This window comes from Eubalaena glacialis, chromosome 8, assembly GCF_028564815.1.
Source record: "Eubalaena glacialis isolate mEubGla1 chromosome 8, mEubGla1.1.hap2.+ XY, whole genome shotgun sequence".
NCBI lineage: Eukaryota > Metazoa > Chordata > Mammalia > Artiodactyla > Balaenidae > Eubalaena > Eubalaena glacialis.
The window spans coordinates 83742830-83770371 of NC_083723.1; the positions used below are offsets into that span (position 1 = coordinate 83742830).

The window sequence follows — 27542 nt, forward strand, 5'->3', positions numbered from 1 at the left end:
ACTCCGAAAGTGAAGAAAAAAAAAGGAAAGCTGAGGGAAGAGATGGGAAGGGGCGGAGATTTTAAGGAGGAAGAAACGAGGACAGAGGAGGAGGAAGCGGGATGAGATCGCACCTAGAGGGTGTGAGCGGGGGACAGGTGTGCCAGGCGACCCCACCAGGCCCCGCCCCATCCCGGCGCCCCGCCCCCTCTCCAGGCCCCGCCAGGCCCCGCCCCATCAGGTGCCTCCAGATCCTGCCCAGTCCCGCCTTACCGGCGGCTGCCGCCGCATCAGGTGACAGCCCGGAAGCAGCGGAAGCGGATGAGGGAAGCTTGGCCGCGGCTCGAGGGGGCGGTGCAGAGCTGCAGGAGCCTCGGCCTCGTCCCCGCTCCCTGCGCGGCTCTCATGCGGCGCCCTCGCTGACACCTGAAATCCATTGCTCGCCGTCCTCCTGGGGATCACGGGGTTGCTCGGCTTGCCGCCCTTGGCGATTTCAGTCGTCGTCGTGCGGGCCTGCGGCGGTCGCCCATGGAGAAGAACGGGCGGGGCGGCGATAGCGCTCCCCGGGGGCCCGTACTGCACATCGCGGTGGTCGGCTTTCATCACAAGAAGGGCTGCCAGGTGAGGAAGGGGCCTGTGCCCGCCCCCGGCCGTTCGGGCGTTCGCGCGCTGCCGGCACCCAAGCTGCTCCGCTCTGCTTAGACCTCCCTCTAGTGCCCTCGGCTTCGCCCCTGAACTTGATTCCTCTCTCCAGCTCCTCGCACTCACCCCACCTGAAGCCCACCCCCCCACGCTCCCTTTTTTCTCCTGCCCCTGAAAATTGTATCTTGAGCAGCGGAGGAGCTATGTGTCGGTATACTGGGGTTGGTAGGTATTTAGGTTCTTTGGTGGGGTGGGAGGAAGGAATCGAAGGTCGGCCCACGCTCTTCCCCATCCAGCTCTGCCTCCGCTGACTTTCTGGGTGTCCACCTATAATGGGATCCTTTAGAAAAATTCAGCACTTGGGCTGCGTTTTCGAGGTAATGAGCTCTGGGACTCCACACGAGTGAAGCACACGCGGCGCCGTGGGGAAATCAACTTCCTTTGTTTATCTGTGGAAGCCCTAGAACCCCTGTTAGGCTGGTGTGCTGACTCCACCCCCCCCCCTTCCCATTCGGCCTTGGTTTTGCTGTTTAGTTTTGTCCAGATCTTGCCTTTTGGTGAGAGCTCGACCTCTCCAGCTCAATTGCAGTGAGAGGAAGTGTATTTACCGAGCAAAGAAACGTGCAAATGTAAAGTCATTTTTAAGCTTCTTCACTGAAATGGTGAACGGGAACAATAGAACATTTGCAGTCTATGTATGGAAGGCAAGGGAACAAAGATAGAAACAGAATTATTTAATGAGAGCAAACGCTGGAAGGCAGTGATGTCATAATGTGCTAGTGAACGGTAAATTGAAATTCTTAAAGTATTAAAAATACTGATTGCTACCACTAGGTAATATAGCATTTTGTTTCTTGCATTTCACAGAAAATGTAACATTTTAGAAGACTTTTATTGGCAAAATTTAAGTTCGTTAGAGGATGGTAACAGAAAAGTGATGGAGTGAAAAGATAGTTGTGTTTGTACGTGTTTTAAAGACTGTTTAACTTTAAAATATATCATATTCCTTATCCCTCAGGTAAAAATGGCATAGAAAGATACCAAGGAGGAAGTGGCATTATCCAGTATGGTATTTAAAAAAATTCAAAGCAGCAGCAGTAGAATATAAGTTTTTAAAATGTGGCCTTCACAGCAGAAACTAACACAGCATTGTAAAGCAATTATACTACAATAAAAATTAATTTAAAAAATAAATTTTAAAAAATGTGGCCCTATATTTAGAGGTACGAAAATAGATATTTGAGATAATTGTACCATGGCATGTAAACACAGTGTTCATCATCATTAGACTTTTAATACTTTAAAACTTCACACCTTTGATGTTGTCTTTTATAACTTACTTTGGATATGGGCGAAGTAACTGAAACTTGGAGGAAGTAAAACGATCTTACTGAGGTCACGCTGGAGTCAGACTTAGAATTGCCTGGGCACCATGTGTGTTCATTCAGCTGAGCCCCGTGGCATTTAGGAGTCTTTTACAGTAAAGTAAGAACTGGGGCCCACTTCACAACCAAACTGAATGGAACTTTTAATGACAAAACAGAAGGAAATACTGGTAGGAAATAGAATAAAATCTTTTAATCGTTGCTGTCATCTAAAGTCAAGATTAATTATTATGTGTTCTACGTGTTTTATTGGTAAAAGTAGTATAATTGATGTTTCCAAAAGGAAAAATGATTTATCTTATGGAAAAAAAATGTAATACTGCTTAGGGATTAAAGAGTACTGAACAACAGATTGTAAGATGAAGCAGAACTCTGGGGTGAAATAGCACCCTGGGTATGCCCTTTCTCTGGATTTGTCTGGCTTTTGGTTTCGGCATTGAGATTGATTTTTTTTTTTTTTTGACCGTGCTGCATGGCTTGCAGGATCTTAGTTCCCCAACCAGGGTTTGAACCCAGGCCCTGGCAGTGAAAGTCCTAACCACTGGACCACCAGGGAATTCCCGGTGACTGGTTTTGTAAAATGGACATTGTGCTGGGTGGGAGTCAGAAGACCTGGATGATGTCCTGGCTTCACAGCTCTATGACCTCCAGCAAGTCCAAATTGCTTAATTTTTTCTGTACCTCATTTTCCTCTACCAGATTTCATCATGAGAATTTTAGACCTGGCAGGGATCCTTAGAGGTCATCTACTCTACCTCCCTTAAATTTACAGATGAGTAAACTGAAACCCAGAAAGGTTAAGTGACTTAAACATACTTACACAGCTAGTTAGTGGTAAAAGCAGATTTTATTCAGAAAAGCAATTGCAACATTGAAAAAGAGACCTCGGTATAGAGGTGGACTCGATTCTGAAAATAACAAGGAAAAGTGAGAATTTATAGCCAGGAAGCAGAGTGGGGGCCAGTGGATGGAAAATTAGTACCTCAGGGGTAACAGGGGTTTCTAGCTAAACCGGTCTAACAGGATTCTTGCTAAAATTGGACAATGCAGAGATGAACCCAGAAGCCCAGAAGTCAGGGCCTAATTGAGAAGAGAGTTCAGAGGAGCCTGACTAAAGTTTGGTTGAGGAGAGCCTCTTTGTCAGCACTAACATTAAAGCCCAGATGTCCCTGGTCTTTATAACTGCATCTCTTTTAGTAGCACTTTAGGTTGTAGGCTTTTAGTACAGTGGAAAAAATACATGCCTTTTATATATATTTTTGTAATCCACAAGGTGCTTCAGGGAGACTAAGGCAATTATTTTTGAATACATACACTTGTTGAGTGTCTGCTCACCTGGGTTGTTGATAGAATTGAAGAGAATGCAGAGGGTTCTGCCACAATGCAATGAAAGATGATTTGGCTGTGCCTGGTCTTAGTTGTGGCGCACGGGATCTTCGTTGCCCTGTGTAGGATCTAGTTCCCTGACCAGGGATCAAACCCGGGCCCCCTGCATTGGGAGCGCGGAGTCTTAACCACTGGACCACCAGGGAAGTCCCAGGGTTATTTTCTTATTGCTGGCTGAAAGCAGCTTTTGAAAATTATACTTACGTCATTTCGCGCTCCCAATGCAGGGGGCCCAGGTTCGATCCCTGGTCGGAGAGCAAGATCCCACGTGCATTCCGCAACGAAGATCCAGCGTGCTGCAACTCAGACCATTCCCAGCCTAAATAAATACATACGTACATACATACATAAATAAATATTTAAAATTATAATTACATCTCATAGCAGAAAAAGAAGAGCTAAGAACCTGGTTTTCCAAAACAAACAAGAATTTGTTAGAATTTGTCAGAGTCAAAATGTAGGTGATTTTTAGATTGAACTAGTGTGTATTCTGTAGCTTTTGCAAGAGTCAAACACTTATAATTTTAATAGAACTATTACTATTTCTCAGAGAAACATTTTGGCTTACTAGTAATCTGGTTTCTGTTACTCCTCTAATGAAGGTTAGCTGGAGAGATGACACTGATTTCTGGACTCTAAAGAGAGTTAAAGTTGGTGAGTTGATAATCTGAAAAACCTTTGAAACCCTCTGTGGTGGTAGTCAGGTTGTGTCAGGGGGCTGCTAACATAGCCACTCCACTCAGCCAACAGAGCAAATGAATGAAAGGCTCTCACACTGAGTTGATTGATAAAATTGACATGTCAATGCAGTAAAAAACTTTTGCTGGAGACGAAATTTGTATAAATTCATGGAAGTTCATCCAGGTGGAATAGGATGTTCAATTGATGTATACTAGTACAGGAAAAGATGGGAAAATAGTTTGTTCATCTACATTTCTCATTTTTGGTTGCCCTACTTTCTCCCTTTTTTGTCTTAGTTTTTATAAAATATCAAAGTGTACTAAAAATTCCAGTATATGTCATATTAGTTCTTAAAGGGTGTTCTTCACTTCTGCAAATGATTTTGGATGACCTACAACTCTTTTTTTTTAAAATTTTTATTGGAGTATAGTTGATTTACAATGTTGTGTTAGTTTCAGGTATACAGCAAAGTGAATCAGTTATACATTTACGTATATCCACTCTTTTTTAGATTCTTTTCCCATATAGGCCATTACAGAGTATTGAGTACAGTTCCCCGTGCTATACAGTAGGTCCTCTATTTTTTATATAGTATTGTGTATATGTCAATCCCAGTCTCCCAATCTATCCACCCGCCTGCCCCACGCTTTCCCCCCTGGTAACTAAGTTTGTTTTCTACATCTGTGACTCTATTTCTGTTTTGTAAATAAGTTCATTTGTACCATTTTTTTTAGATTCCACATATAAGCGATATCATACGGTATTTGTCTTTGACTTACTTCACTCAGTAGACAACCTCTAGGTCCATCCATGTTGCTGCAAGTGGGATTACTTCGTTCTTTTTTATGGCTGAGTAATATTCCATTGTATATATGTGCCACATCTTCTTTATCCATTCCTCTGTTGATAGACATTTAGGTTGCTTCCATGTCCTGGCTATTGTACATAGTGCTGCCATGGACATTGTGGTGCATGTATCCAACTCTGCTTTCTTAACCCTTCAAAATCCAAATATATTTGATGTTCTGTAAAGTACATGCATTAAGTCTTAGGCAGAAGGACTGTTCTAGAGACTGCCGTTCTTTGTTAATCAGTAGTGTATCAGGTGTTTCAGACTTTCTAATTATGTAAGATTTCCCTCAGGATGGATTAATCAGCTACCTTCTCCACCGTTAAGATTTTACTTCCAGGTGTAAAGGATTAAAAGTACATGGCTCATTGAATTGTAACTGACTTCGGATTGTTTTAGGTGGTTTGAGGGTGCTTTGTTAGACTGCTCTTCCAAGTACTCAAAATGCAGCAGGTCATGTTGATTACCAGTTCATTCCACACACTGAGATTATTCATAGAGAAAATTCCCATACTTGGTTGTAATTTGTAATATTTAGATTCAAGTGAGCCGAAGTAAAACCTTTGCTTAAATAAGTAATTCCTGGGATTTCCCTGGTGGCGCAGTGGTTAAGAATCCACCTGCCAGTGCAGGGGACACGGGTTCGAGCCCTGGTCGAGGAAGATCCCACATGCCATGGAGCAACTAAGCCTGTGTGCCACAACTAATGAGCCTGCACCCTAGAGCCCGGGAGCCACAACTACTCAGCCCGCACGCCACAACTACTGAACCCCGTGCTCCTAGAGCCCGTGCTCCACAACAAGAGAAGCCACTGCAATGAGAAGCCCGCACACCGCAACGAAGAGTAGCCCCCGCTCGCCACAACTAGAGAAAGACTGCACGCAGCAACGAAGACCCAACGCAGCCAAAAATAAAAAGATAAATTAATTAATTTATTTTTTTAAAAAGCCAATATATTTCTTTTTAAAAAAATTAACTCCTTTCAGCAGTGTGCTGGGTTGAACATGATTATTTAGGGGAATGTACTAAATCTTTGTAGACTCTTCTGTTATAAAGGTGCTCTGCAGTGCTGTGATAAAGAGGTCGGTTTACATGGGCAAAATGAAAGCCATCTATGTTGAAGAACTTCGAACTAGGCATGTAGATGTTGATTCCTTCACTTTGTTTCCTATTTTTTCTACCTTTGAGGCCTTCAGATGTATTTTAAATGAAAAACGCCTTCTTTTAAATTAAAATGAACATCTGTTTATCATTTGATTATTTTTTCATTTTTATTTGGGTAATTCATGAGAATGAATTCTTCTGTAGATACCGTGTTAATTTCTAGTGGTCATTATTCTAGTTTATTGATCTACTTAACATTTAGAACATTTTAAGTGAGCTAAAGTACTACCATGACAATTCAAATGGTTTTGGAATATTTATCCATTCCAACTCTTTCTCTGAAATTTTTTAAAATTTAGCACTTAGCAAAGAATTCTTCTTCCTTCTTATTCACCTGCAATTAGACTCATTGACATGAGGTAATTTATGGACATCTTCTATATAGTAGTTTGCTTGTTACAGATTGTGTGTCCCAGAGTTTTGCTTGTTCCTTATTTGCTTTGTGGAAGTAAATATATAAACTGTATTTGTCAGATTTGCATAATGTTTGGCAAAATAGTATAATCAATGTATATCAGACTTTTTGGTTCTTTCATAGATAGAGTGGAACTTTTTAAAACACTCAAATTAATAGGGAGTAGTTATTTTGCAAAGTGATGCCATAAAAAGTTGGAATTATTACTTGAATTTTGACCACTATTCTGATAGAGTTCATGGTTTTGTAAACATAACTGGCAGTTTTAATTCTTGGATAAACTGGTTTTACCAGACTACTTCTTTAAAAAGTAGAATTATTAAAGCACTAGAACTCATGTTTACATGAGTAGTTACAACAGTGAATAAAGCAACTAGAAGCAGTGAAGAGAACAGTATATTTTCCTTTTGGTCTGAGTGGGCTGATCATGGGGAAATCTCCATGAGTAGCAGGATGTAGTATTGTAAATTCAGGAATGGGTTGAGGAGATTTGAGGGGACGGTTGGTTTATGTTAGGGTGATAGTGTCAAGCCCTGACCCATTCAGGTTTTGGTGACAGAAGGCTGGCTGACAGATACAAAGTTTATGCACCTGCTATTGATGGAATCTTGTGGTGACAATGAAGAAATATTGGGGAGGTATTGTTTGTGATTCTTGTTGGAATAAGTAGGTCTTGGAACAGAAAAAACAAATTTTTGGAGAATTAGAGGTTAGGGAAGAATAAAAGTCTGAGTGGGCTGATTATGGGAAAATCTAAGGATTTTTTTTTTTTTTAGCTATGCAGAAAAACTCTTGAAAGAAGATTGCGTTTTCTGGCCCTCCATAGCACTTTTATATTTGGGTGGAGGTTTTTTGCTGATTTTAGCCATGCTTTTTCTATGCTGAAATGATGAAAATCTCTGACTTTGCAGGGCTGCAACATTAACACTTAATAGCGGTGGAATAGTTTTCTTTTAGGCCTTGGCATTACAGCTAACCAGGGTGGGAGGTCAACCTGTGTAATGGAAATTTAGAAATATCAGGAAGCTTCTTTTGTCCTCTTATAATTCTCCCCAGGTAGCTAGAAAGTGCCTAACAGTAAATAAATTTCTTTTTTTTGAATTTTATTTTTTTATACAGCAGGCATAAATTTCTTTCTTTGCCTTAAGTCTTTGATCCCCAGTAAAATACATATCATGGGTAGCCTTCTCCTTGTTATCAGTGTGGTGCAGATCCTTCGCTGAGCACAGATTTTGCTAGACAAGGGAAGACTGCAGAAGGGCCCTGGTCTATCATGGATGGGCTCTACGAGAGGAAGATGAAGACCTACTTACCTAATAATTTTGAGAAAGACTGGTCCTATTATATTCTTTGGTTACAGTGCCATCAGAGGGAATTCCCTGGCAGTCCAGTGGTTAGGACTCCCCCCTTCCACTGCAAGGGGCACGATGGTGAACTAAGATCCTGCATGCCATGCAGCGTGGCCAAAAAAAAAAAGATGCCACCAGATTAAAAACTCAGTTTCTCCCTAGAATATTTTTAGAGGATATTTTTAGAGGATGTTATTTAAATTGATATTTTTGACAATTTTTAAAATCATATTTCAGCTGTTTTAAAAAATGACTTCCAAAAAAATAAATTTATTTATTTATTTTTGGCTGTGTTGGGTCTTCATTGCTGTGCACGGGCTTTCTCTAGTTGCGGCGAGCAGGGCTACTCTTCATTGCGGTGCACGGGCTTCTCATTGTGGTGGCTTCTCTTGTTGTGGAGCACGGGCTCTAGGTGCGCGGGCTTCAGTAGTTGTGGCACGCGGGCTCAGTAGTTGTGGCTCGCAGGCTTAGTTGCTCCGGGCATGTGGGATCTTCCTGGAGCAGGGCTCGAACCCATGTCCCCTGCATTGGCAGGTGGATTCTTAACCACTGCACCACCAGGGAAGTCCCAAAAAATGACATTTCTTTTCAGGAGTAATATGTACTCACTGTGGTAGAAAAGTGAGAAAATATAGAGAGGGAAACAAAAAAGAAAACTAGCACTTAAAATCCTATATCCTAGAGAAACCTGCCTTGAATATTCCTGGAGGAATATTTTTTATGAATATATATAACTCTTTCCAAAAATGTATCATACTATAAACAAATTTTAGGACCTGCCTTTTTTTATGTAATATTTTACCATTAATATCTTCCATTTTGATAAGTATTGAATTATAGCATTTTTAAAATAGCTAAATAATATTTTGTAGACATCTTTATTTAACTGGTCTCCTTTTTAGATACTTAGGTGGCATTCCAATTTTTTGCTATTTTGAAAAGTGCAGCAAAGAACATCCTTGTGACTTTGCACCATTTTTCTAAGTGTGGAGACTAAGTCATCTTTTCTTTTCGTTCTTTTTTTTTTTAAATGGGGATCTTGTTTAAATAGATTTTGTAGCAGCATATACTGAACACAGTTTAAGTTAGTCTGGATGATTCTGCCTTCATAACAGATGTCACTCGTTGTACTATGGCATTATCGGTTTATTTTAACATAGAGTGATTTGCACATGCCTCCGACTCAGCTGGGCTTTTGATAGCCAGTCAGAGAGAGGGAGATGATGGAGCAGTGAGCAGTTACTTCTCAGTGTTGACCAGAAACATAATGTTGTAGTTTTCAGCTTCCCCTCCCTGCTTTCTCATATGTTGCTTCTTTTCTTCAGTGGACTGGGAGGGCACATCTACTAAATGTGTATGAAATAAAATGACTCAGTCATGGGTTTTGAAAGAAGACCTAAAGACTTCTCCTTAGTATATTATCCAGGGCTGCATGACAGCTGGTTAGGCTGATAGATGCTTTTCTTACTTGTTCCTAGTTGGCAGTGTTCTAGGTAATTAAATTGTCAGAAGTCTGACTTCAGAATAAACTATGTTTGGGTGTCCAGTTAGATTTGAAATATGGCCCTCTGCACTTGTGTTTTCTTCATCCAACTCGTCACAGGGTATGCTAGCTATTTATTAATATATGAGGAAATCACTGCAGGGTTGTTAATGAAACCTGTTCCTGCCCCCATGGCTTTCACAGGTGATATTAGTAATTTGTTAGATTCTATTTTGTGGGTGTGGTGCATGCCCAGAAATTGGAATCTTTTTTGCCATGTAAAAGTTCAATATTGAAATATTAAAAATAAATTGATGTGTGGGATTTCCCTGGTGGCGCAGTGGTTAAGAATCCATCTGCCAACGCAGGGGACATGGGTTCGAGCCCTGGTCCGGGAAGATCCTACATGCTGCAGAGCGACTAAGCCCGCGAGCCACAACTACTGAAGCCCACTCGCCTAGAGCCCGTGCTCCACGGCAAGAGAAGCCACCACAATGAGAAGACCGCACACAGCAATGAAGAGTAACCCCCGCTCACCACAACTAGAGAAAGCCCGCGTGCAGCAACGAAGACCCAGTGCAGCCAAAAATAAATACATTAGAAATAAATTGATGTGTAAAAGATTGCTAGGGTAGAGTTCATTAAAACAAATTGATTTTTTTGGCTGTGCTGGGTCTTAGTTGCGGCATGCGGACTCCTTAGTTGCGGCATGCGAACTCTTAGTTGCGGCATGCGTGTGGGATCTAGTTCCCCGACTAGGGATCGAACCCGGGCCCCCTGTATTGGGAACCCACTGGACCACCAGGGAAGTCCCTAAGACAAATTGATTTAAATCATTTATTAGGAAGTTTCTAATTTTTTTTCCTGCAAGAAAATAATTTTTGTAGCTTTGATAATCATGTTTGTATATATTCTCAATAGCCTAGAGATAATGTTCTATTTATATCATCTCATCCAGAAGATCAGTCTTCATCATTCCACCCTATGTTTTTTATAAATCCTCTTCCTAGCTCTCCTATATTAGGGGAACTTTATATACAGTATTCCTAATATCCCTTTGTAATTTCAGCTCTGCCAACTTTGTAAGAGACTAATGAGGAAGAGTGCCATTTCTTTTCTAGTACTGAATTGTTGAGAAATTTGCGAGGGAAAATATAACTCAGAGAAGATGTGTCTTCTACGTCCAAAGTTTCATTTAAATTGAAAAACATCATGACAGAGCCTTGGTGCCTAAAATGTTTTGACTGTTAAGAAAACAAGTACCCTGTGCTTCTGATAAAGGAGGTAAAATCCCTGAGGTACTTAGGAAGGGAGTGGAGAGGTGGAGCAGTTGCTTCAGAATTTCAGGAAGCCCTCTCCTTCCCTTAGTAAGCCCTGTTGTAGCCATATCTGTGGGGTCCAAGGATGTGTTTAATTTGTGTGCTGTTTAGCATTGTGGCTTTTATGGTTCTCTTGACAGTAGAGTGGATTGTTAGACAGTGAACAACAGGTACTTTTGAAGTAATCAAAGTCCACACCAAGACACTATGTTAATTGTTTTGTTTTTGTAGTTTTTCATTGTTGTTTTTTCAGTCTTTTGCTTCTGAAGACAAAGTAGATGGAATCTGATTAGAGCACCCCAATTTGACTTGTGAACTGTGGAAAGGGGTTGTAATTTTTACCATTCCTGGAGGATAAACATACGTCACAGGACTTACCTGGTGGCGCAGTGGTTGGGAGTCCACCTGCCAATGCAGGGGACACAGGTTCGAGCCCTGGTCCGGGAAGATCCCACATGCCGCAGAGCAACTAAGCCCGTGAGCCACAACTACTGAAGTCCACGCACCTAGAGCACGCGCACAGCAACGAAGACCCAAAGCAGCCAAAAATTAAAAAAAAAAAAATATATATATATATATGTCACCATTTCTTACATAGTTCATTTAGCATTAAGAAAAATTGCCTTTTATTCCTTGTGATTAGAGCATCTTTATTCAGCTTTCCCTTGTTAGCAATCAGCCATTGTCTTCTTTTTCCCTCCTCTTATCTTTTGTAGTTAAGTATGTAAATTATTACTACTAATTGAGATCAAAATAGATTTTGCCATATGAGTGTTGGTTGACATAGAAAGAGAGCTACTTAAAATTTGTTTGAGTTAATCATAGGGGAACATTTGATGTATCTGTTATATATTGTCTGTGCTAATGCCCTCCCAGATACCATCTTTGCTCCCCAAATTTAACTTAGATTTGGGGCTGTGAACTTTCACTGTAAAATAGTAACCTTACTGGATGATAATCATTCTAAATGTTGCTTATCTCTGAAGGTTTACTTTGGTTTTTGTCAGTGATTTTTCACATATACTGAGGGCTACCCTGTACAGTATGCAGACCCTGCACAGCACAGCTGCAGGGAGAGCCCTTCTTGTAAACTGCAGTGGTGGTGGTTTCCCCTAGAGTTGGACAGTGAGGCAGCCTACTATACTACCTACCTTTACTTTCTGTGGTACTGCTTAGTTTTATTGGCATTATTGTTTAAATTGCATTTTGATTCAACTGAGTATTATGTGAGACTCTCAGGTAACCTCCAAGAGAATTCCTCTTAAGCTTATGTGCCATGAATTGTGTGTCTGTCTGGATTATTTTGGACATATTGAAAAGGGGCCTATAGAGTGTTGAGTCTGTATTCAAAATATGAAGAATGTACAACTTAAGGTTTATAAATCCCATTACTTGGGAGATACCAGATTCATTGTTATTTTGTTTTTCCCCACACACTGACCGGATATCCTACAATTCAGTTCTATTCTACGCTATGTGTCTACCCCTCAGGTTCTAAAATTTCCTAGAACAACTTGTAAAACTCAGGAAAACACTGCTTACCTTTACTGGTTTATTAAAGGCTACTACTCTGGAATAGCCAAATGGAAGAGATGCATAGGACAAAAAGTAGGTGGGAAGGGACATGCAACTTCCATGCCGTCCCTGGGCACAGCATCCTCCCAGCACCTCAGTGTCTTTACCAACTGGGAAGCTCCCTGAACCTCATCATTTGGGGATTTTATGGAGGTTTCATTACATAAGCATAATGTATTAAATCATTAGCCATTGGTGATTGAACTCAATCTCTAGCCCCTCTCCCCTCCCCGGAGGTTTAGGGGTGGCGCTGAAAGTTCCTAGCTTCAAATCAAGGCGTGATGGTTCTGGTGACCAAGCCCCATCCTGGAGCCATTTAGCCCATGCCCACCAAGAGTCCCCTCATTAGCATAAACCCAGGTATGGTTGAAAGCATCTTGTTATGAATAACAAAGGCTGCTCCTATCACTTAGGAAATTCTAAGGGTTTTAGGAGCTTTGGGTCAGGACCAGGGACAAAGACCAAATAAAAATCTATTTTTTTTTTATTACATCACATTTAACTGTACTGAATAGCTTATAATAATTTAAAAAAACTTAAAATGTTCAACAGTAAAGGGTTGATTAAATAATGAAACAACACCATATAGCCATTGAAATTGTTGTATGTGTGTAGACACAGAAAGGAGTTTGTGTGAACTATTGTAAATTTGATTAGCAAGTTTAGCAGTCTCCAAATGCAAGGATTTGTTTGTAGCAAATAAACTAGCAGAAGAATTCTAGAAAGTTGCCAACACAGTATAGGCAGTGTACAATTTATGAAAAAGTTGTGTCACAAAAAAGTTAGCTGTTTGAAATTCTGAATACATTTTCCTGAAGAATCAATGTTACAAGTATTCTGGATGCAAGTCAGTCTAAAGCCGCCTTATTTTACCCAACGGAATTCTTCAAACATATGTAGTATCTACACTTAACTTATATTTATAACAATTTTATGAGTTGATTGCATTTTAAGTTCAAACTAGAGTCACTCAAAACAGATCTTCCTTTAATAGAATCAGGATCATATATTGAACATAACATAGCATCAGATATTAGACTCTGGCCTTTGGTAATTTGATAACTAAATCTTCAGAAAAGGAAATGGATCTCTCCATGTCCCTTTGCCTCCAAAAGGATAGGATGGAAATACTTCCTTCAGAAGTTAGGAACTGCTTGTGGTTATCATTTGCTTTTTTAAAAATTATTATTCTAAAAGCAGTCATTTAGGGACTTCCCTGGCGGTCCAGTGGTTAAGATTTCGCAGGGGGTGCAGGTTAGCTCCATCCCTGGTCCGAGCTAAGATCCCACGTGCCTCACAGCCAAAAGACCGAAACATAAAACAGAAGCAATATTGTAACAAATTCAATAAAGACTTTAAAAATTGTCCACGTCAAAAAAAAAATTTTTTTTTTAAGCAATCATTTAGGGACTTCCCTGGTGGCACAGTGGTTAAGAATCCGCCTGCCAATGCAGGGGACACAAGTTCAATTCCTGGTCTGGGAAGATTCCACATGCTGCGGAGCAACTAAGCCACCACAACTACTGAAGCCCGCGCACAGCAAGGAAGAGTAGCCTCCGCTCACCACAGCTAGAGAAAGCCCGTGCACAGCAACGAAGACCCAGCACAGCCAAAAGTAAATTAATTAATTAATTAATTAATTTTTAAAAAGCAATAATTTAAAAATAAATACCAATTTACTTAAAAGTAAATGATAATATCTTCAACTTCTTGTCAAATGGTTTAGAAAGTATTTGTATACACGTGCAACACAAATAAAGCACATATGGCCAAAAAATTAGCAGTTTGTGAATATAGATGAAAGTTACAAGATTTTTGAACTCTTTCAAATTTTCTGTAAGTTTGAAATTAAAAAAAAAAAAAGATGGAAAAAAATTAACAGGAATATTCCTTTAGCTCCAATCCCCAATTCTTTTCACCTCTCCAGAGATAAAACCTCTATTAAAGGTTTTTTCAAGTATGTTTTTTAATCCATTTATAAAGATGTATAATTGTTTGCATAAATGGAATCACAGTATAAGTAGGATTATACTATATTTACTGATATCCTGCTTGCTTTTTAAATTTAACAGTACGTATTAATTTTCTATTGCTTCTGTTACCACAAACAACACACTTACAACAACACAAATTTATTAGCGTTCTGGAAGTCAGAAATCTGAAATGGGTTTCACTAGGCTAAAATCAAGGTGTTGGCAGCTCTGCGTTTCTTCAGGATGCTCTAAGGGAGGATCAGTTTTCTTGCCTTTTCCAGCTTCTAGAGGTTGCCTGCATTCCTTAGCTCATGGCCCCTTTCTCCATCTTCAAAGCATCTTGAAGCATAGCATCTTCAAATATCTCTGACTCTGTCTCTTCTGCCTCTCTCTTATAAGGACCCTTGTGATTACACTGGGACCGCCTGGATAATCCCCATCTGGAGATAATCTTATGTGCAATGTCCCTTTTGCATTGTAAGGTAACATTGACAGATTCTAGGGGTTAGGAGATGGTCATGTCTGGAGGGTTCTTATTTTACCTACTATACAGTGTACCATACCTATCTTGCTTTATCAATATATTATAAATCTATGATTCTTTTTTACAGCTGGATAGACCTGATGTAAAATTTATTTGACCAGTCTTCTGACGAATATTTAGGTTTCCGATTTTTATGCTTCAATAAGTCATGTTTCTGTGAATATTTTTGTACATATCTGTGTGAATATCTGTGTATTCGTGGGATAAATTCCTAAAACTGAACTTGCTGAGTCAATGTATTGTTGATTTGATAATACTGCCAAATAGTCATCCAAACTGCTGTACCAATTTACAGTCCCACAGCCAAGCCCCATACTCTTGTCAACACAAAATATGAATAATCTTTTTCATGTTTTTCAATATATGAGTAAAAACTTTATTATTTCAAATTGCATTTCCATGTTTAAATAAGAGGTTGAGGGACTTCCCTGGTGGTCCAGTGGGTAAGACTCTGTGCTCCCAATGCAGGGGGGCTGGGTTTGAGCCCTGATTGGGGAACTAGATCCCACACGCATGCCGCAACTAAGAGTTCACATGCTGCAACTAAGAAGTCCACATGCCCCAACGAAGATCCCACCTGCTGCAACTAAGACCTGGTGCAGCCAAAATAAATAAATAAAATAAATAAATAAATATTAAATAAGAGGTTGAGCGTTGGCATACTACTTTCTTTTGGAATTTTCTAGATTAAACTTGTCAAATGAATACAAACAAAAAAACACACACAACGTGAGAGTTGTGAGTTAAGTTTTTTGGGGGGCAAAATGAGAACTATAGCCCAGGAGACAGCCTCTCAGAAACCTCTGAGGAACTGCTCTGAAGAGGTAGCAGGAGAGGTTAGTATATGTGTGATTTTTTTTTTAATGGAGATTTTATTTATTTATTTATTTATTTATTTATTTATGGCTGTCTTCGTTGTGGTGTGTGGGCTGTTCGTTGCGGCGTGTGGGCTCAGTAGTTGCGGCACTCGGACTTAGTTGCCCCTTGACATGTGGGATCTTAGTTCCCCGACCAGGGATCGAACCTGCATCCCCTGCATTGGAAGGCAGATTTTTCTTTTTTTTTTTTAAGGAAATATCCTAAATCTGTTATTATTATTATTTTATTTATTTATTTTACTTTTGGCTGCGTTGGGTCCTCGTTGCTGCCCGTGAGCTTTCACCAGTTGCGGTGAGCAGGCTTCTCATTGCGGTGGCCTCTCTCCCTGCAGAGTACGGGCTCTAGGCGCACAGGCCTCAGCAGTTGTGGCACACAGGCTCCAGAGCGCAGGCTCAGTAGTTGTGATGCACGGGCTTAGTTGCTCCGCGGCATGTGGGATCTTCCCGGACCAGGGCTTGAACCCTCGTCCCCTGCATTGGCAGGCGGATTCTTAACCACTGCGCCACCAGGGAAGTCCCTGAAGGCAGATTCTTAACCGCTGGACCACCATGGAAGTCCCAGTATACGTGTGAGTTGGTGAAGGGGGATGTGTGCAATCAAGCACACATTTTGGCAGAGGGTTGCTGCTAGTCACAAGGAGCAGATGTCTCCGTTAATGATTTTAGTGCTTTTCTAGATATGAGAAGATGCAAGAAATTGGGCTCAAATCTTCTGAAAAGATCTAACTATCTGAAAGCCTGTTCTGCCAGTTTTTCCCAGAGCACAGAGTGCGTCATTCCTGATCTCCGCCCTGAACTCCTTTCAGGGTGTGCTGAAGGTCAGTGACTGCAGTGGCTAGTGACCTAATCCTTGTAGAGGCAGATTGCAAGTGATAATTTTTAGTTGGCAAACTTTTTGGATCCTGAAGAGCAACATACTTCATGATGCATTTGTGAGAATTTGAGTCCATGATGTTTATATTTATTTAAAAGCATGTTTATTCCATACTAAATGCTTTTAAAATAAATACTATACATAAAAATTAGTGGTTTTCCAAAAGAAATTATTTTGTAATAATTACCAGGACTTCTTATGTGTTATATATTGGACTTCAGTGTTTACATAAAATACAATAATTTATTTTCTTGTTTCTTTTTTTTTTTTTTTTTCCTTGTTAAAGCAAGAATTCTGAGTTGGGAATTTTTTTTAGCTCTGTAACTACCAGCTTCATAGCATCAGCTTTGAATTTATGTCTTTCCCTCTATGGCACACCTTGCCTTCCCTTACACTTTTAAGATTTGCCAATATAAAACTGCTATGATAGAGAAGATACAGAGAAATGTGAAATGTCGCTTGAGATTATTTATGCCCAGCCTTCAGTTAATTGATGTTAAGTAACTGATCCTTTCAAACTGAAATGTTGATTGCTTCTGGAGGTGGGCACAGGGAAATTTAAACATTTTCAATATAGAACTAGATCACCTGTTAAAAATAATCATTATTAAAGCCCTTTTATAATCGGCTCTCATGTGACTAGTGGCACCTTGATTACCTTGAGATGTGGGAAAATGAGCCATCATGTCTTTCCACATTAAAGATGGAATCTAAAAGTGATTCTTATCCCTATGTTGTTCCAACTTCAGTGTATTTATTACTAATGCAATGCAAATTCCTGCTTAAATATACTTTGAAAGAAAATTAAACAGACACTTAGAACTTACGTCAGTATGATAACCCAAGTCCTCAGCATTTAATTCTGCCTTCCTCTCCAAAAGTCTCATTGAAATAACAACAAAAAAACCCATAAGCAAAGGGAAAATGTTAGTAAACCTAGGGAATGCCAGAAACTGGGGGCTTATACTAAAAACTTTGTTATTTCTACAAGACAAACAGTATTAGAGAGACTTCATTGATCAGTTCTCAGTCTTGGGAAAAAAAATAACCTGAAGTGGTGGTTAATGCCCATTCACCTCCCTAACAACCCATCGAAACCATGAACTCAAAGCTTCAAGTATTGGGAGCAAGGGAGCCAATTGATGGGAAGCAAATCTAGAACTTGGCTCAACTTCTTAGGCTCTTTTGTTGGATCTCTCCTGCTCAGTTCAGGAGGATATTGGTTTTTCTCAGGGCTCCATGTCTTCAGTTACTGTCTATTTGATAACAGCTTCCAAATGTACATCTTCAATCCAGTCACCACCACCACTACCCCCTACCCTCGTGCACATCAAAGTTAAACTCCTTTAAATAAAAAAGGGGGAAAAGGCTTACAAATTTTTTCTTTTTCCTCATTTTTTCTTTCTTTTTTTTAGGGTTTTTTTCTTAAACTTTATGTATCTATTTATTTATTTATGGCTGCATTGGGTCTTCATTGCTGCTCACACGCTTTCTCTAGTTGCGGTGAGCAGGGGCTACTCTTCGTTGCGGTGCGCGGGCTTCTCATTGCGGTGGCTCCTCTTGTTGCGGAGCACGGGCTCTAGGCGCGCGGGCTTCAGTAGTTGTGGCACACAGGCTTAGCTGCTCCGTGGCTTTCCTCCCTTTTTCTTTTTCCTCTTCTATACCATAGGTTTGCTGAAAATGGCATCAAGAAGTATGGCTTATCCTTAGTTCTGTCATTGAGAATTTGAAAGCGTTTTTGTCTGCCAGGATATAGTGCTCCCTTTGATCATCAACCTGTTGGCTAACATTCCTTACCATTTTAGGTTGAATTCTCTTACCCGCCCCTGATTCCAGGAGATGGACATGACAGTCACACTCTACCTGAAGAATGGAAGTATTTGCCCTTCCTTGCCTTGCCAGATGGCGCACACAACTACCAAGAAGGTATGTAAACAGACAGTGGAGCAATCAGTAGGTGGCTTTTTTAAAAATTTGCCACGAGTCTGAGTACTTTGGTAATGAAAGACCTTTGGCCTATTGTGACTATTCATAAAATATTTAAATGCTTCTTTGGAGATGACTAGTTAGTCATATACTAGAGGATCTGCAGAGAAGTGCCAGGCTTATATTGGTAATGGTTGGTGAACACTGGCCACTCCTTTGCCAAGAGCTCTGGCCAAAGTAAGTGATTAGCCATATTAGGACATCTGCTACTGGTAGCACTTTCTGCATTTAAACTGCAGACTCCTCTCAGAGACAAACTAAGGAGCTTTACCTGCACCAGCTGCAGATTGATTGGCGCTCTAGCTTCGTCCTCCAGTGCCCACCTGAAAACAGCTGGGATTGCTTCTCCACCTCTGGAGCACTGCCATCACAGTGCTCTGCTTAAAAGTTTGCTTGCATGCGTGGGGAGCATGTTAACACCCTCAAAGAAAGCAGTGCTGTGAAGTTAGTACTGAGTCTCCTATCACCGTATAGATGAGTGCTTTGAATGGCTTAATGAAGAAATATACTATACTTGATCATGGTATTAGAGGCTCTACCAAGACACAAGATTAAACTTGGTTTGGCTACTTGTTTTTCTAATATTTACTAATTTTTGTATGAAATGAAGCAAATATTACTCTGCAGTTTAACATAAAATTAATTTTTTAAATTTATTTATTTATTTATTTTTGGCTGCATTGGGTCCTCGTTGCTGTGCGCAGGCTTTCTCTAGTTGCAGAGAGAGGGGGCTACTCTTCGTTGCGGTGCGCGGGCTTCTCATTGCTGTGGCTTCTCTTGTTGCAGAGCACGGGCTCTAGGTGTGCGGGCTTCAGTAGTTGTGGCTCACGGGCTCTAGAACGCAGGCTCAGTAGTCGTAGCGCATGGCCTTAGTTTCTCCGCGGCATGTGGGATTTTCCCAGACAAGGACTCGAACCCGTGTCCCCTGCATTGGCAGGCGGATTCTTAACCACTGCGCCACCAGGGAAGTCCCTAACATAAAATTTAAATGCTGTACTTTTAACCTCACAAATCTTTTTTTTTTAACCTTTTTATCATGAAAGCTTTTAAACATACAGAAAAGTTGGATGAATAGTAAATATTCCACAAACTTTCTTTATATATGTGTACGGTTTTGCCTCTACTATTTGAAAGTCAGTTGCAAACATCATGACACTTTAAATACTTCAGCCTGCATCTTGTAAAAATAAGATCATTCCCCGGGATGACTTTCGATTCTTTTACCACAGCTAAGAGATTTAACAGTAATTCCATAATACCATCTCATATCTAATCTATGTTCAAATTTCCCCAATTGTCCCAAGAATTTCTTGGATCTATTCAAAATTTATGTGTTGCCTTTGGTTTGTATGATTCTTTACTTTCTTTTTATCTGGAATAATCCTGTATAATAAAGTATTTTCTGAGAAAAGTGATTGTAGTCTCAATTCGACCTGTTATGATTCAGCCTCTTGGGCTTTTTGTGATGAGTGTACACTGGAAGGCAGTGAGAGGAATTCTAAGAAACCAGTGGTTGTGATGCTAGAAATAAGTCTGACATGGGTTCCTTGTTACTTCATCGTTTTTGTTTAAGTGACTGCATTATAATAACGTCAGAGTTTATTATTAATATGGGTAGTCCACTTTGGTATTTACCTTTTTCTGTATATCTCTTAGATACTGTGTTTTTTCACTTGCCACCCAGAAATGGAAATGGAGCCACTGTATATGGTATCTCTTGCTATCGACAAATTGAAGCCAAGGTACAGTTAAAATGAATAACACTAAAAAACACTAAAAAATTGTTTAATTGTTGGCCACTTAAGATGTAGAATTTGGGGAAATACATAGTCTTTATGTTTCATGTGGTACCTGTGATATTGTTTTAAATTTTTATAAACTATGTAGCTGTTTTCTCTATAGTACCAGTTTATTCACATGAATGTTTTTCTAAGTTGACACTGGCGACTAATTATATTTGTATTGTATAATATTTTGTACATTGTTTTTAGATAGTGATACCAAAATTATCCATTTGTCTTCAAAATACTGTATGTCAATTTCATGGTGTCCTTGAGTTTTCTATTTCTAGTGTTTGGTATGTAACTTTAAAAAATGGAATGGTAATGAGTATTGTATTTTTTTTTTTTTTAAGGAACATTCTAGAAGTAATGGAAAGTACTTATAGTAGCTGCAAACTACTTGCAAGTTATCTTAATTATATATAACTAAGATTTTGATCATTCTTAAACTTACCTTCCTGCTTAATGCCTAACTTACTATAATATCTCTAATTAATAAATTTAAATAAACCAAGATGGTAGTTTCCCCTTTCCTGGTTTGCTTCTGAGCAGCACCGTTCTTTTTGTGGTGGGGATACCCTTTCTGAGTAAAGATCTCTTTCCTCTTATGAAATCATTAATACTCTGGAGTAGTGAGCGCTTTTCAACCTCGGCTTCACGTTGGAATCACCTGGTGAGCTTTAGATACTTGGGATGACTAGGTCCCAACCCCAGAGATTCTGATTTAATGTTCTGGGCATCAGGAGTATTAAAAGTTCCCCAGGTGATTCTAATATGTAGGCAAGACTATAAACCACGTAGGCAAGACTATGAACCACTGCTCTAAAACAGTGATTTTTAACCAGAACTACATGGAGACTCTTTTCTTTTTTTTTTTTGGCCAGGAGACTTTTTTTTTTTTTTTGGCCACAGCATGGGGGATCTTAGTTCCCTGACCAGGGATCGAACCTGTGCCTCCTGCAGTGGAAGCACGGAGTCCCAACCACTGGACCGCCAGGGAAGCCCCAGAGACTTTTTTTTTTAATTTAAGTATACTTGCCGGGCCTTTCCTTCTACAGACTGAAGTAGAATCTCTGGTAGTAGATCCTAGGCAATTACAAAGTTTTAAAAGCTTCCTCAGGTGGGTAATTAACTTAGTAAGTCTTTAAAAATTTTCTTTCAACTTTTATAATGAACGTTTCAAACACGCAGATAAATTAAAAGAATTGCACAATAAACACCTGTATACCCACCATCTACATTCAACAGTTGTTAATGTTCTACCACATTTGCTCTGTGTGTGTGTGTGTTTCCCTGAAGCATTTAAAAGTAAACTGCACGAATAAATCCCAGCATACGCAAAGTAGTTAACTACCGTGAAATAACCCTCCATGCACAGGGCCTGGAACATAGGACACACCCAGTAAATGTTTGTGGTTCAAATGAATAACTGAGTTTAAAGATAAAGAAACCTGTGAATAATTACACATTTGATTTCTTCATGTACCTTACATCTTATTAGATGAGATGAATTGAGCTGCTGCCCTTTCTTGGAAATCTGTTCCTTTCACTATCTCTTATCCCCTGTAGATTATATAACCACTAGTAAAATTATTCCTCCGATGCTGTTGTCATTAACAACAGTTCTCATGCTCTACATAGACAGCCTTTAAGTGGCATTTCATACTGCCTGTCTCCCTCACCTCCTGAGTCTGACCCACTCCAGAGTATACTAGGGTTGCCCATTTCTCCAGGTTGTTCTCACCTCATCTGATAACCAGACAGATAAACCAGACATCAGAGAGCCCTAGAGCCTAGGAGAAAGCCTTTCCTTTCCTTTTGAACAAAGCTGAGACCCGATGGATGAATCCAATCAAGGTAAAGAGGTAGAAACAGATTGAGGAAAGGCTCTATTCTTGATGTAATCTAATGACGAATCATCAGTCCTCAGGCAGTTGAAGACACTGAGACCCCATGGTCCTCAGGACAGATGCAAGGAGACGTCAGGCAGTACACTAGAAGGGGAAGAGTCGTTCTTACTGCCCTCACAGCCTTACCTGAGGTTGATCAAGTCCTGTTTCCTACTAGCAGAGAACTGCAGATATCTCATGTAGTCATCTTCAGAATCACCGAGGCTTGAGTTACGGCTCAGGGCTGGGCTACAATACAATACAGGTGTGCCAGGATAGACTCCAGTAACGTAGAATAACCAGCTTAACAAAACTGCTGACAATTCTTCCATCTCTGGAGAAATGAGCTGTTAAACTCTCCCTTTCTCACCAGAAACATTAGTCTCTGAAAGGGGTGTCCATTTTAAAACCAGAACCAGGGATGACTGATTTGCATTATGGATGTGGCAATTTACACATAAAGTAATCTCCACCAGACTGTAAATTCCTTGAGAGTAGAGATTGTCTGTTAATATTCCCATTGCCTGCCAGATTCTGGCAGAGTGCTCTGGCTGACACTTATTCATTCAATAAATATCTTCTGAGATTCTCAATAAGTACTTTTAATTAAGTGCAAGATACTTTTTCTGATTGCTGTTTTATATTGAAAAATAATTATTTTAAAATATTTCCATGAAATATTTTTAATAATGACTATTTGTTTATAACAGGCATTGAAAGTACGGCAAGCAGATATCACCAGAGAGACCGTTCAGAAAAGTGTCTGTGTTCTAAGCAAGCTGGTAAGAGAGCAAATAACCTGTTAATGTTAAACACTCATGGCAGCTTTTTATTTGATGATAAAGCATTATTAGAATGAGGAGAGATTTATGAAAACAGTGATACATTAAAATTAGTCAGAGGCTTATTGTTGATGCTCTTGCATCTCCTCTTTGCCTTTCAGCAGGTTCACTCTCATTTCCCCTCTGCCCAAAACTAGTTAAGAGGGAGGAAATCTAATAGATCAGTTTTGGGGAAGGAGGTTGATATGTGAGCAAAATGAGGCATCTGATATATTTAATTTATCCAGCTTTGTTTTGTTCTCGAGACTGTGGGTAAGTAATATTTTACTAAAATTCAAAGTATCATAATTACTCAGATTTTATTGATGATACAAAAGTACGTGGCTCTTTGCAGTGAAAATTTGTATCCCTAGCTTGCTCTTTAAAAACTAAAAATGGGGCTTCCCTGGTGGCGCAGTGGTTGAGAATCTCCCTGCCAATGCAGGGGACACGGGTTCGAGCCCTGGTCTGGGAAGATCCCACATGCCACGGAGCAACTAGGCCCGTGAGCCACAACTACTGAGCCTGCGCGTCTGGAGCTTGTGCTCCGCAACAAGAGAGGCCGCGACAGTGAGAGGCCCGCGCACCGTGATGAGGAGTGGCCCCCACTCGCCGCAACTAGAGAAAGCCCACGCACAGAAACGAAGACCCAACACAGCCAAAAATAAATAAATAAATAAAAATAATAAAATTATAAAGTACCAGCCCTAGCACAGTAGTTGGAACATTTAAAAAAAAAAAAAACTAAAAATGTTTGAGGAAAGGAAATGACATAATGAATTGTACTATAACAACACTTTAAAATTGTTTCTTCTCTGTACAGGTTGATCAGATGCAAGTTTATAATCATTTTAACTTTTTAGTTTTCAAAAGAAAATATATAGCATTTCTTATTTTTCATAGCTGTCTCTATTAAATCATTTGTGATGTCCCATTTGTATTATTAATGGGGTAATAACACCTTTACCAGTAACACCAGATACCTAGTTCTACATGTAAAATATAGTCCCCCCAATTCTGTTTGTGGGAAAAAATATCTAGATAGCTATCATATTAATTATCTTAGATCTATATGATTACTGAGTAAAATGTTTCTGCAGTTAACCTAATGCAAAACTGAGAATATTTCATTAGCCTAGTCACCAACAAAACTATGGTTTTATTTAATTATTTCTTCTCCAATTGTTCCAATTTCTTATATTCACAGACAATTTAAATGTAGCTTGCTTAGTACTAAGCTTTAAAAAAAACAAAACAAAACCTGAGTGAGAATAATTTAGTACTATGGACCTTACTAATAAGGTTTTGAGGATCAGGATATTTGTTCCAAGATAGTAATTTTTTTTTTTCTGTTTTTTGGCTGCGTTGGGTCTTCGTTGCTGTGCGCAGGCTTTCTCTAGTTTGCAGCGAGCGGGGGCTGCTCTTCCTTGCGGTGCACGGGCTTCTCATTGCAGTGGCTTCTCTTTTTGTGGAGCACACACTCTAGGCACGCGGGCTCAGTAGTTGTGGGTTGCGGGCTCTAGAGCGCAGGCTCAGTAGTTGTGTGCGTGGGCTTAGTTGCTCTGCGGCATATGGGATCTTCCCGGACCAGGGCTTGAACCCATGTCCCCTGCATGGCGGGCGGATTCTTAACCACTGCGCCACCAAGGATGTCCCAAGTAATTTTAAATATAGGGCAAGAATAGTCTCCTAGAAAAGGAATGGTTATAAAAGACTTCAATATCAGAAAATTGGTAAATTGCTAATCTGATTCCTGTACACAGTTTCTAGAAGGGTAGCCTGAAAAAATATACATCAGTGAATTATTGTTTTTTAATACTGGACCAGATGACCAAAGTATAGGAGTGCTGGATATTGAATAAACACAACATGTTGAAAGGCTTCCTGAATAATTCTTCAAAGAACAGTAATAATAATAATAAGTGCCATTTATCAAGTGCCTATATGTCAAGTGTTCTATACCAGGCACTTTTTAGATATAGTTGTCATTTTAATCCTCATAAGAAGAGAGATCTAAGTATTTATTGTTCTCATTTCACAAATAAAGATATATCTCAGAGAAAAAATGTCTAACTCTCATGAACATGTAACTGCTGTATGATAAAATTGGGGTGAAAATCCAGTTTTATCAGACAGATAAAACAGGCAGGGGGGATGGTGAGAGCCAGCTCACACAAAAATGTTTGGTGGTTCATAGTGCATTTTAGTCTATATATAAAAATATATTTAGTTAGAAATAATGATATATTAACCGGGATATTGGGGGAGAAAACTATTCCAGTATTACTTGTTTTAACTAATTAGAGTATATATTCAGCGTTAGTCTCTGCATCCTAAAAAGGACACAGAAACCAGAAGACATCTAGAACAGAACATAAAAGGATGGAAATGGTAGGAAGAAGGTTTTAAATAGAGAAATAAGAATTAAGGAGTAACTTTTTTCAGATACAGAAAAGAATATTATATAGGATATTATAAAGGACACAGACTAGTTGTTTTAAGCCTCTATAGAGGGCAAAAAAAGGGGAAATGAAATTAAATTTAATCATGAATGTTCAACTGAATATAAGAATTAGTGCTATAAGGATGATTAAACGTTACTACAAGCTAGCAGAACGGTGTGCAGGATTACGATATGTTTTAAATTTTATGATAATGATGGCTAGCATTTAAGTGCTTTCTATATGCCAAATGCTCTAGAAAGTGCTTTTACCTGTGTTAATATGAGAAAGCCCCATAAGATGTACTGTCTTTTCACATACCCACGTTCACATCAGCCAGCAGACGTGGAGAGGTTAAGTGCCCAGAGTTACGCGGCTGAGTGACTGGAGCAAGACCCAGGAGGTCTGTGCTCACTCTCAGCCCCGGTGCTCTGAGTGGGTCAGGCACTTTGCAGCTGCAGTCCAGGAGCTAGAACGGTGACTTAACAACGTTCAGCTGTGAATAATAAGATGCTAAAGTTGTCAGTAACTTTTCCCTTCTCGGTCTTTTCAAGTTAAAAAGTTGTGGGGTGTTTGTTTTTTTACTATTATCAAACTAATGGTAATGTCTCTTTTTCTTTAAGCCTCTCTATGGCTTACTTCAAGCAAAACTTCAACTCATTACGCATGCATATTTTGAAGAGAAGGATTTTTCCCAAATTTCCATTCTAAAGGTAACTTTATCCCCCCCATAGATGTGTGTGAAGACAGATTCATGAATCAAGTAGATTTTTAATATTGTGTGAGCTAATCATTTATTAGCTTAAGAAGGACATTCTTCTTTGAAAATAATATTGAAGGGCCAATGATCATCCCAGAATGTACAGTTCATACTTATTAAACTTAATGAAACCATCTTTTATTAGAAAATAATGATTGACAGTTGACTATAACATAAATGTTTCTGTTAATGGATAATAGCCCTTTCGCTATGGCATTGCTTCTCTACATTTGTTATCTTAATAATACACTGAACAGTATGTTTATATATCACATTTCTGGATCCTAACTCCCATACCAAAAAACACAGAAAAACCACATTCCTATTTTACTGAAGATGGATAATATGTTTTTCTTGAGGCTGCCATGGATGTATAGAACATGGATCTCTCCTGGATTCTAGTGAGAGTAGGACAGTTAGTTATTTAGCAAGGAAGTAGAGGAAATTTATCCTAGGAATCCGTACCACCGTGGGAATGAATCAAGCTCTAATATGTAGAGGAAGAGAAGGAAAGATTGCTGGAAACTGGCAAGTTTCAGAGAGACAAAATTGCCTCAGTTAAAGAACTAATTTTCCCTTGGTCATCCCATTTCTAATTCAGTGTCTAAAATGATAATAAAGTGTTCTAAACTGAATTTGTATTTTATAGGAGCTCTATGAACATATGAATAGTTCCCTGGGAGGAACTTCATTAGAAGGATCCCAGGTATATCTTGGTAAGTCACTTTTTTACAAGTCAGAAGAAATGCCCTCATTTCTTTTTGTTTGGCATGCTGAGTTGCGTGTAAAACTTCATGATAAGAATTACATTTCTGTATGGGATCTAAATTCTCCAACATTTGATGCTGCTGCTTCCTTAAATATCTTCTTAGTCAGTATTTACATTAAGAAGGGTTGTAACATACTTGTATGAAAATTTACAACTATTATTGTATAAGGAAAATTTCTGCTTTTCAGAGTAATAATGGAAGTTTTTTCTTTTCCTTACATTAATGCTGACCAGGTCAATTCCCTGTCATAACACAGAGGGAGAGCAAGAGAGAGAGAGATCTGCTTATTAGCTCTTTTCTCTTCTAAGATTTTTCAAGTTGAGGGTTTTATGCTATTTTGACAACCCAGAACATTCGTTCGTGTGTTAGGCACTCAATAAATGTCCTTTTCATGTTTTAAAAAAATTGTTGATCACATAGTGGTTTATGCTTGCTCAATTCCCATTTTAGCATGATGTAACCAAACCCTGGAACTTCACTTTTGCAATCCTGTGTGTAATGTAAGCTGGTTACAAAGCTCCTATTCTGAGAATATGTTTTTCTCTAATTTATCTTGTCTTATGGCAGATGATCAGAGAAGATTGTGATTCAGAAATA

At 39.4% G+C, this 27542-nt stretch overlaps 1 protein-coding gene across 5 annotated transcripts in view; it reads left to right on the forward strand.

Annotated features, from left to right (window-relative positions):
• The first annotated feature begins 284 nt into the window (after positions 1-284).
• AVL9 (AVL9 cell migration associated) overlaps positions 285-27542 on the forward strand; it is a 66593-nt gene continuing 39335 nt past the window's right edge. For 4 of the 5 annotated variants that reach the window (XR_009701863.1, XR_009701862.1, XM_061198652.1 and 1 more), the window contains exons 1-6: positions 340-600; positions 18303-18423; positions 20140-20225; positions 22864-22935; positions 26039-26128; positions 26825-26891. Coding sequence is in view for 3 of the 5 variants with exons in the window: in XM_061198652.1 (XP_061054635.1) it covers positions 508-600; positions 18303-18423; positions 20140-20225; positions 22864-22935; positions 26039-26128; positions 26825-26891 (529 nt within the window). In the remaining 2 variants the exon portion in view is untranslated. Of the gene's footprint in view, positions 601-18302; positions 18424-20139; positions 20226-22863; positions 22936-26038; positions 26129-26824; positions 26892-27542 lie in introns of all 5 variants that reach the window. The other variant, XM_061198654.1, reaches the window with a different exon arrangement.